The 10,938-nt window shown below is 27.4% G+C and overlaps 1 protein-coding gene across 44 annotated transcripts in view; it reads right to left on the bottom strand.

The window, feature by feature from the left end:
- Window positions 1-2,471: 2,471 nt before the first annotated feature.
- Window positions 2,472-10,938, bottom strand: part of LOC119601342 (sorbin and SH3 domain-containing protein 1) — a 79,165-nt gene continuing 70,698 nt past the window's right edge. For 42 of the 44 annotated variants that reach the window (XM_037952226.1, XM_037952221.1, XM_037952222.1 and 39 more), the window contains 5 exons: window positions 5,385-5,718; window positions 5,200-5,314; window positions 3,102-3,326; window positions 2,816-3,033; window positions 2,472-2,717 (listed from right to left, as the gene is read on the bottom strand). In XM_037952226.1, the coding sequence (XP_037808154.1) occupies window positions 2,549-2,717; window positions 2,816-3,033; window positions 3,102-3,326; window positions 5,200-5,314; window positions 5,385-5,718 (1,061 nt within the window). In that variant the 3' untranslated portion in view covers window positions 2,472-2,548. Of the gene's footprint in view, window positions 2,718-2,815; window positions 3,034-3,101; window positions 3,327-5,199; window positions 5,315-5,384; window positions 5,719-9,544; window positions 9,970-10,938 lie in introns of those variants that run through there. The other 2 variants (XM_037952246.1, XM_037952245.1) reach the window with 2 other exon arrangements.

The following is a 10,938-nucleotide window of genomic DNA, read 5'->3' as shown; positions in this document are numbered from 1 at the left end:
ACAAGTAGTATAGGAGTAATTATCAAATGTGATACACAAAATTACAATCCATTAAAACTAAACGAAAGCCAGTAATAAAATTAATTAAATAAAATGTTAATGTAATGTAATATAAACCATAAATACTAATGGAAGAAAGAAAGAAGAAAAAAACGTTACCAGGAAATTTGCTTGTTTTCCAGCTAACAAACAATAATAGCATAAAAATAAAAAAATTAATTAAATATAATTTAATATTTTTAATTTTAAAACAAGTATTACTTTTATTATTAAAAAATTGGTTTCAAAGGGTTTAGTTTATATACTATATACTAAGTTTAATATTAGCTTATAACTTTAATAAAAGGAATTGGTTTATATATACTTTTTTAAAATTTAAGCTTCAAACTAAATTAAGTACAATTTTGCCACTACCATTTTATATATTTATAATTTAATGAAAAAACAAAAATAAACAAAATTTTGTTACAAATTTCTAACTATAACTCGAAAAATATTTACTGTGCAATATATAATGAAATTACTAAATTTATCTAATTAAAGGAATGATAACTAAATTTAAACTGTAAAATTATCCTTGAAAACAATAATTTTTTTATAATAAATTCTCCCTCTCTATACACATTGTATAATAAAAAGTGTAAGAGTTTGTATGTCCTTAATAATATTTAAGTTTAAAAACAATTTAAACAATTATAATAAACTTAAATAAATTCTATTTAATTTTAAGTTGTTTTTACTAATAAAAAAAGAAAATAAAACATAACGTTTAATTTTTTGATAAAAATAAACTAAATTGAATGTGTTTGATTTATAATTATTTAAAAGTTAAGGCTTATATTAATTAATTAGAAAAAATTGTATGTGCTGATATTACTAATCAATGGATGAAAATTTGTTTTTACTTTTACATAGAAAAATGTCAAATTCTGTTAACAAAAAGTTGAGATATTTCTAAAAAAATGGGGCTGTTTTGCTAATACCTCCGTTATTTACGGGTCGATTTGGCTGATTTTGAATAGCAAACTTCTCTAAAACTTATCTGATGGAATTATTAAAGATTCGGGTCTTGAAATGTGAATATATAACTATTTGAGATAGTATATAATTACAATGAGAACTGGACTAGTATATATATAGCTTATAAATCGGATGAGAGATCGTTTTCAATTTCCACATAGCGGGAGTGTTCTACTTTGGATAAATCTGCCGCCACCCTGGGTGGCTTTTAAAGTTCCAAGATAAAAACTTAAACTTGATAACAATTTCTTTCTTGACATATACAATTTTTATTAAAATCGGTGCAAACGTTACACATTTATTTTCTATAATTCGCTTTAAGATCTTTGTGCTTAATAGAAGTGCTTCTCTTTGAGACAATATATTGGCCTTACTGAGAGGATTTATTGAGTTCAAGGTAAAACTCTAAACTCCACAACACCTCTAATATGTCTGCGCGAAATTATATGCCCCATCGATCAATTAATTAGCAATAGAAGCTTATTTTGCTAAAATATTTTCATATTTTGCATAAAAAATCTCATAATTTTACATTGTTTACATTTTGTTGTTTTGACACCTGTTGCCTTAACATAGTGCTGCCATACTTACAGCTTCAAAATGAAATCGTTAAATTGCCTTTAAATAAAAATTCCGTCATTTTACTTTTTCTGTTTCTTTTTTATTGTTTTATTACAATTTGCAACATTTGTGTGGTTTTATTTTAAATCGTTTTACAATAAATGTTAGATTTTTTATATGCAAGAATGAAATAATAATAAACTTAAACTGCATTGTTAATATTTTTTTTTGTTTAATGTTTAACATTTTTTGTTTAAAATATAAAATCTGTGGTTATTAATAACAAATTTAACAATGTTTTTTTCTTTTAAGTTTAATTTATGTTTTTAATATTAACCGTTTATATATAATTAAAAAATTTTGCAGAAAAATAATATTATTATTGATGAATAAATAAGATTTTGGTACACTTAGACCACAACAGTAGAACCTCATTAATAAATAAAACTTAATTAAAGTAAGAAATTAAAACAAAAATTATAATAAAAATTACACAAATATCTTAGTGTTAATTTTTTTTAAATAAAAATAAATGAAATTAAAACACATTTGGGATTTAGCTTTGACTAGTTAAAAATAAAAGAACAAAATAACTAAAAAAAAAACATAAAATTATTAAAAAAAGGTGCACAAAAAATTTAAAATTAGCGAACAAAAAATGGTGCCTTATATCAAACTTGGTATACAAATTCTGGGTGCAACAAACTATTGTTAATTAATGTACTATTGCGTTTTTGTTTAAATTAATTTTAAATATTTTTTTTTTGTTTATTTAAACAATAAATAAATTAATATTAAAATTATGATTAATAAGTGTTTAACAACATTGGTATAATATCTCAAATTTTCAACAACAATTTATACTTTTTTTGTATTTGTTTTCTTTTGTGTTTTTTTTAACTGCTATCAAATTTCGAGTTAATATTCAGCTAAATTTACGCTATACTCTTGTAGAGGGGGTGCTTATTCAAACTCTTTCAACATAGTTGCCGGGAAATGTGCCAAAACAGCCGGTGCGCTGAGAGGTACCAACATACCAGCCATCATCACATTTTTCCAAAACATGCACTATATCGCCCTCTTGCAGTTCCAATTCATCGGAATTTTGTGGACGGTATTTGTATAAAGCACGGTATCTAGAATAAAAAGAAAGTGATTAATAAAAATTTGTCAAAATTTTAAATTTTTTTTGAATTAGTCTAGTAATTAAGAAACTCCGATTTAAAATACTTACACCAAAGGTTCTGAACTAGTATCAACATGTAATATATCAGTTTTGTGGGCATTACGTGTTTCTCTTAGTATGGCATTTGGTGGCTGATTACCATTGCGGGTCAGTGTATTAAATTCATTATTAATATTTGTGCGCAAAGCATCTAATGAGGGCCGTACCGTTTGTGGAACTGTTGTAGTTCTCGCCGCTATATCTTCAGCACCAATATCAGTAAGTACCTGTTTTGGTAATAACAAAATTATAAATTTAGATTTAATTGTATTACGAAAATAGGTTTTTTAATTACCTCTACATATGAGACAGGGAATATGCCTTTACGATTGGCAATTCTACCCTCAAACCAATTGTCATCGACTCGGCGTGTTAGCGACACTAATTCACCTTTGTTCAGTGATAGTTCTACACCAGATTGGGCCTGGAAGTTATATTTGGCTCTTGCTTGACCTTCGGAGGGTTTACGGTATACAGGTGCTTGAGATTGTACAGGGTATACAGTTTCCTTGTTGATTATCTAAAAATTTAAATTGTAATTATGCATTAAATCAATTTGCAGTTAAAATTATTATGTAATTTGATTTAATGTTACTTATAAATTGATTTTTTTATAAATTTTAGTTAATAATTTCAATTTTAAATAAATTTCTTAAAAAAACGCTTAAAATCTTTATTCCCTAATATGGCATCTCATTTTGGCTAACATTTCTTATTTCCTTCCGTTAACCCTTTCATTTGTTTTGTTTAATGTGGCAACACTTTTGTTTTGTTGTCAAACATTGTTGATAGATGTCAGTATTTAGGCGCTTAAATTGCAACAAATTTGTGTTCAACTAGTTCTCTTAATAAAATTGTGAAAATTTCATTAAATAATAAGAAAAATCTAACAAAAAGTGTTTAAATTATTAGTTTATAAAATAAATAATACCAATTTAATATTATATTAGCTCAATGTAAAGAAATAAAAGAAAAAAATGTTTTGGAAGTTTTATGGCGAAAGTTTAACCAACAAGTGTTTTCTAATCAGAAAAGTTTATTGCAAGTGAAATGGAAAAGTGTTAATAGTTTAAATATTTATTATAAATAAAGCAATTTATAGTTGTTATAATGAGAAATCCCGAAATATAATTAAAAAAAAGGTTCCAAGAAAAATGCAAAATTGTTTACAAATCTCAAAAGAAAGTAAGAGAAGGTGCAACGTACATACATATATTTTAATGTATGTATGTTTGTATTTGTGTATTGTTGTTTTTTCCCGAGTGCATAAATGATAGAGAATAAAAGGAGGGAAAGCAAACAAGCATGTAAATAATAAATTAAAATCTTATTAGAAAAATGTAAAGTAATAAATTCTTTATTTATAAAATAAAAAGGAAATTTATGAAAAATTGTGATAAATTGATTTGTATAAAAAGTGCATTTTTTTCTAAAGAGAAAGTATAACAAAAGAGAAGCTTGAGCAAATCATAATAATATGAGAAAAAAGAAAAATTGCCAAGAAATTATTAATTTTGTCTAGTCATTAAATAAAATTAAATCAATAAATAAAATTATAATTGTTCTTTCCAATAATAAAGTGATAAAAATAACAACTAAAAGAGAAATTTAACATTTCATCTAGGTCATTGAGAAACAGTTCCTAAGCGGATTAAATTAAAAAGTGGCATTGAAGGTAAGTGTCAACATTCTTTATACATACATATATCTATAATTTAATAAATATTAACATCTAAATTATAAATATTTCAAGATTTTTTAAAGAAATTAGGTTATTTATAATGGATGTTTCTAGATTAGAAGATAAACTAGTATGATTGAGGTCTAACGACAGAGAAATTAGATTTTCCACAAACCTTCCCTATTGCTAAGGTTTTTTGGTAATAAAAATAGGCTAAAATAGTCCACATTTTCACCTAGACCAGGTTATACACTTCAAATAATTATAAATATTTAGATTATGCAGAAATCGTTCCAATATTGTGTACGAGTTAGTTGTGTTAACCCAGAAATTATACGATGGACATCGGGTCATATTTTAGGGTTGTCCCCCATATGAATTCCCCTTAAACACGACTTTAACGGCCTATAGTTGGCTTAAAATATAAGTTTGGCAATGAAGTTCTTTAAGAAGCAAAAGCCCTTTGCTAAATTTCATGGGTCCATAACTAAACCTGTCAACAGAAAACCAGTCAATGTCAAAATTCAATTATGGTATCGAGGCAAAATTCTTTAAAAACTATTTGTTCAAACAAATAAATTATTTTTACAAATGTTTGGTGTATAATTGACTCAAGTCCCGTTGAAGGTCTTATACCGAAAATCACCCAGATATTCGCATTCCCTTTGAACTTTATATTTCTATATAAACACTTCATTTCTATTCCACTTACCTCCACATAATTAGCTGGGAATAAACCGATCATAGCATTATGTTCGCCCTCATACCAATTCTTATCAATGGCACGTTTTATATAAATAATATCGCCCTTTTTAAAGCTCAGTTCTCTGCAAATTAATTTAAAAAAATTTCAATAATATTCCTTTAAAAAAATATAAACCATCATCAGTTACTCACTTGGAATTCTGTGCTTGGAAATTATATAAAGCCCTGGCAATAGACTTTATTTGATTAGCTGCTTTTGGTGCCAAATCCGCTGGGAAATCATCATAACGATTTAGAGGTATGGGCGATTTTTGTGATGGCGTAAAATTATCCGTATGACGACGTGAATTCATATCTTGTAATTCTTGTAGGTATTTACGACGTCTCTCCTCTTGATATAATTTTTGCATTTGTTCCGCCTGACGTATGGCTAGCTCTTCTTCCGACAAGGGATATTTAAATTCTTGACGTACGGGTGTTTTGAAATGAATATTTACGTCCGATTCATAATAACGATTGGGAGAAACTGTTTGAGAGAGAAATATGTGAAAAGATAAGATTATTAATAACAAGAATAATGAAAGAATAACAAATAACTTGAAAATGAATCATTTATGGGTCTAACACTTTGATTTGTTGTCTTTGTTGGGGTATATTGTTTACATTTGTTACTAATGTGTTGTTGATATGTTGAATTACTACCTATACATTTAATAACTCCCAGAAACATTCTTAAGTTATGACGTTTGAAGTTGTCTCTGACTATTTTTTGTATGTCTTGGTATCTTTAGGTTTAATAAATAAAAAAGTATTGCGTAGTTGATTCCTTATTGCCTATTTAAACTTAATCTTATCGTTGCTTATAAAATATTGAATTGTACATTAAAAATATGTTTCTTATAATCGAAATCGTAACGTCAAAGTGTCAACAAAAAGGCCTATGCAGTGATAAAATTGAATAGTTTAAACACATGGGATTAACCCTAATTGGCATCACTATTTTTTAGTTAAATTTGATTTTGACGAAATATATAAGTGTTATGGCCCATTTTGGCCCTTCGTTTCCTTATAAGGGTTAATCATTCTCAATACAAATAACTGAATCTCTAAACTGAATCAAAATTTTGCAAATATCTGAAAGCTCTATACACTATATTTTGAAGATTATGTTTTTATATAAAATTGTGTTGTTCCCTACCTCTCTTCTATCTTAAAGAGTTTAAAATTGTTTTTAATCTTCTTTGTTGTCTTTCCTTTCAATTTTATTGCAATTAAAATCTTATTTTTCTTTCATTATATATAATTTCTTATTTAGCTTTAAAGTGCAATCACAATTTCTACACACAAATCTCTAAAAACTACTTGACTCATTCAGTCAGTCAGTCAGTCAGTCAATCAGACCGTCAGTCATTCACTCACTACCACAGAAATGATCATTAATTTAGTGTCTGCACTAATCTGTTCACTTAATTAGCCAATTGGAGTAAATAAACTTTAAAGTGAAAACAACAAAATAAACTGAACTGAAGTTAAAGTTACTTTCTATTGTATTCGTTTAAAATAAAAGCAACAAAAGCATACAAGTGCATATCAAATCTGCCAAGACAACTCAACTCTCAAGATTTACTAATAAATAAAGTAACTTTGGCTGTCTTGTTCGGTGCTGATGACTCTTTTGGAAATTATAAATCGTTTAATTTTATGTTTCTTTTTTTATAATTTTTTCATTATTTGTTTTTTAATGTGAGCTTCCGATAACAGTTTATTAACATTGAAATAAATTATTGTATAAATTATTTGCTGATATTCAGTCGTACACATTCACATATAATTTATTCAGTTAAAATGCTTTGACCAGCCCAGCAGCAGCAGCTGCTGGGCTGGTTTTATAGATTCTTTAATAATTTAAATATTTAAGGCATAGTTATAGTTAATAGTTTCAAGATCATTTTAATCAGCAAATAGTTTAAAATATCTGTAAAATTGTGCTATATTTTTTAATTAAAAAGAAAGCATTAATTCTATAATAACCTAACAGACATAAAAAGGGAAATTCTGAAAAGTATATTGAAATCAAGCATCAGAATAGCGCTTCATTGTAAGACTATTTTAAGTTTTGTAAATGGAGTACCATTCGAATATGAGAGAGTAATAAGGATTCTAACGTGATCAATAATTTTATGCAAAATATTGATTGAATTTTTAAGAACGGAAAATATTATCACAACACAACAAGTAGTTGCTAAAGAAATAATACTAGTTAATAGATAAGACCCCAACCTAGTCAATGTTCCCTAAATAGTTAATAAACTACTCAATACACTAGTCCACGTAATACATACTTAACCTATAGACTTTTTGAGTCTGTAGTCTTGGCCATAGTCCATAGAATAGTCAATAATAGTCTTATCCATAAATTAGTCAATTGTCCAGTTCAAAGACTATACATAGACTAGTCAATAGAATTGTAAATAGAGTAGTTCATTGAATAGACAATAGACTAGTCCATAGTGTAGTCCATAGAATAGTGTAGTCAATAGACTAGTTCATACACTGGTCAATAGACTAGTCCATAGAATATTCAGTAGACTAGTCTATAGAATACTTAATAGACTAGTTCATAAAATTGTCCATATATTAGTCAATAAACTAGTCAATAAACTAGTTCATAGACTAGTCCATAGAATAGTCAATAGACTAGTCCATAGAATAGTCTATAGACTAGTCAATAAAGTAGTCCATAGACTAGTCCATAGAAGAGTCAATAGACTAGTTCATAGAATATTCCATCGACTAGTCAATATACTAGTCCATAGACTAGTGAATAGACTAGAGTATAGACTGGTCAATAGATTAGTCAATATACTAGTCCATAGAATAGTCCATAGACCAGTCAATATATTAGTCAATAGACTAGTCAATAGATTAGTCTAGACTAGTCAATAAACTAGTCTATAGAGTAGCCAATAGACTAGTCCAAAGATTAGTCAATAGACTAGTCCATAGACTAGTCCATAGACTAATAGTCTGTAGACTAGTTCAAAGACTAGTCAATAGTCTTGTCCAAAGACAATACACAAGTCCATAGACTAGTCGGAAGATTAGTCAACAGATCATAGATTAGACAATTGATTAGTATATAGACTGTTTCATAGAAAAGTCAATAGTCTAGTCCATAGACTAATCCATACTCCATTGACCATTGACTAGTCCGTGCACTACTCCATAAACTAATCAAAAGACTAGTCAATAGACTAGGCCATAGACTAGTCAATGCTCTAATCGAGAGGGTTGTTCATAGATTAGTCCATAGACTTCATAGGCTAGTATATAGACTACTTCATAGGCTAGTATATAGACTAATCAATAGGCTAAACCGTAGACTGATCAATAGATTGGTCCAAGGACTAGTTTATAAACTGGTCTACAGTTTGATCCATAATTAAATATAATAGCCTAACATTCGCATATGTAAATTTTCCCCAAATATTCTTAAGAAATTCAGCAAAATAACTTATTTATAATACTTTAATTTCTTAATCTATTCATCGTAAATACTTAATACTTTAAACATATATCTACTTTAAACATATTTCTCTCTAGTTAAACTTTAAAATATAAAAATTTCAAGTTCAAGATCACTTTCTTGTTTACTCCAAGATATCATTTACATTCTATTTCCTGACTAAAACTAAAGCTATTTTAGACAAGTTTAAAGATTTCTACAATTTACATTTAAACCCACCCGTCTACTTTGTATTTTCCCTATTTTTTTCACAGCAAGTGTTACTTTTTTTTCATCTTATATATTCGCATGATTAAACAGAAGAACTACTTTAAATACTCGTTTCTTAAGAAATCCAACTGACTGCACTGGCTTAGTACAGTAAGGCTATGTAAAATGGGATTTAAGAAAAAAGAAATATTCAAATCTAAAAATGTATTTTCCAAGCTGCTGTTGTATTGTGTTGCTGCTTGATTTACTGTACTTAACTACAACTTTAACCCATCCCTGACATAAATAGCATGCATGATTGGCTAAATTTCAAAATTCTAGTTCATGGCTAATAATTTTTTATAAATTTTTTTGTTTGTACTCGCATCTTTGGTGCGTTTTCTTTATGATTTTATTATTATTTTTTGTTTGAGTTTACGTTTTAAACAAATTTCGTTTTGTTACGAGTAAATATTAGAGTTAGTTTCACTTTCACTGTCAGGTTACGAGTCATTTCTTTATGGCATTTTATTTTTATGATTTTTTCACGTCTGTAATAACAAATCTTCACTTAAAAAGTATGTTTTCTTTTTATAGTTGTTTTTTTTTTCTGTTGTAAATTGTGTAAACTACTTACATATGTAGTTATCATTAGTACTAAGTACGAGTCGACAAGGTTTATTTGATTTATTGTTTAGGTCTATAGTTATGTACTTTTAATTTATTTATTTTGTAAGTTTTTTGTTTTGTTTTGTAAAATGTGGCATTTATTTTTACGTACTATTTAACTTCTCTAATTTAATACAAAACTATTTATTTGTAAATTGATAAAGTAACTATTTTTTATTTATTTGTTTAACTATTTATTAGATAACAAGTATTTATTTATTTATTTATTTATTTATATTTATTTTCTGCACGCTATATTCTCATGTATGATGACAAAAGGTTTCATTAGAAAAACTTTAATTTTACACGTTCGTTTTGCGCGGAAAATTTCTATAAATTGAATGAATTTTTAAACGCCGTTATATGGAAGTTTTCTGTTTAACAGATCAATCTAAACTAAACGATCTGGCAGAAAATATCTTGACTTTACACTGGCATATGGTTGTTGTTTGGTCGTGAATTTTTCTGTGAGTTTTAGCTTGTGTTTTTTTGAAGTATCAATTAGACGTACTAGGTACTCTCTTTTTCTCTTTGGTGTAACTACCAGTTGAAAGCAGGGTTCGGATATAGAGCGATTTGAATAAGATAATATGAACATTTTTCAACAAATTAAGAAACTAAGAACAAGATGTGACCAATGTGTTTTTAGAGCAAAATGGAAATCAAAATTTTGAACTAAGTATGCAAACCCCGTAATTCAAAATATAATATAGACCATCAACCTAACATCTGGTTGTTGAGATATCATGACCTAAATTTCTAAGATTTTTAATCAAATTTGAGACTTTTTGACAGAGCAAAGTAAAAGTTCTATCAGTTGCCTTCAAAATAAAAATTTAACTTCTATAATATCATCTTTCCTCTTTGAGATATCTTCGCTAAAGTTGGAATACAGTCTTACGCTATATTCGTGAAATTTTCGAATGCAACAAAGTTAGTGAAACAACCTTCGTATAAATCTTTAAGATATCTTAAAGGATAACTAAAGTATGACTTAGTTTGAACGATCATTTTGAAGCCTATAAGTAGGACTTTCAGCTGAAATAAGACATTTTGTTATCATAGGTGACTTGTTATAACGCCTCGAATATAAACTATGGATATATCGAAATCTTGATGTACCGGCAAAATTCAAAGATCAGATTTAGCTTAACCATTTAAAGGTATACTCTAGTGCCAGTGTTTTACCTAAATTTAATAAAAAACGCGACTAATTTTTTACTAAATCAAGATTTATTGCATTTTTTCGCACTCTGTCTGATCTAAATGATAAACAAACAAAACAAGCAGAAGACTCTGAGAGAAGCTTTCACAAAAAAAAAACTGAAAACACGAATCCAATAAATACAGAGAGTACGAAGA

The sequence above is a fragment of the Lucilia sericata genome, unplaced genomic scaffold (assembly GCF_015586225.1).
Source record: "Lucilia sericata isolate MDLA Ls3-8-SP2 unplaced genomic scaffold, ASM1558622v1 Contig000159F_arrow, whole genome shotgun sequence".
Lineage (NCBI taxonomy): Eukaryota > Metazoa > Arthropoda > Insecta > Diptera > Calliphoridae > Lucilia > Lucilia sericata.
Note: the sequence above shows the minus strand (reverse complement) of the source record. Positions and strands in the feature narration are given on the sequence as shown.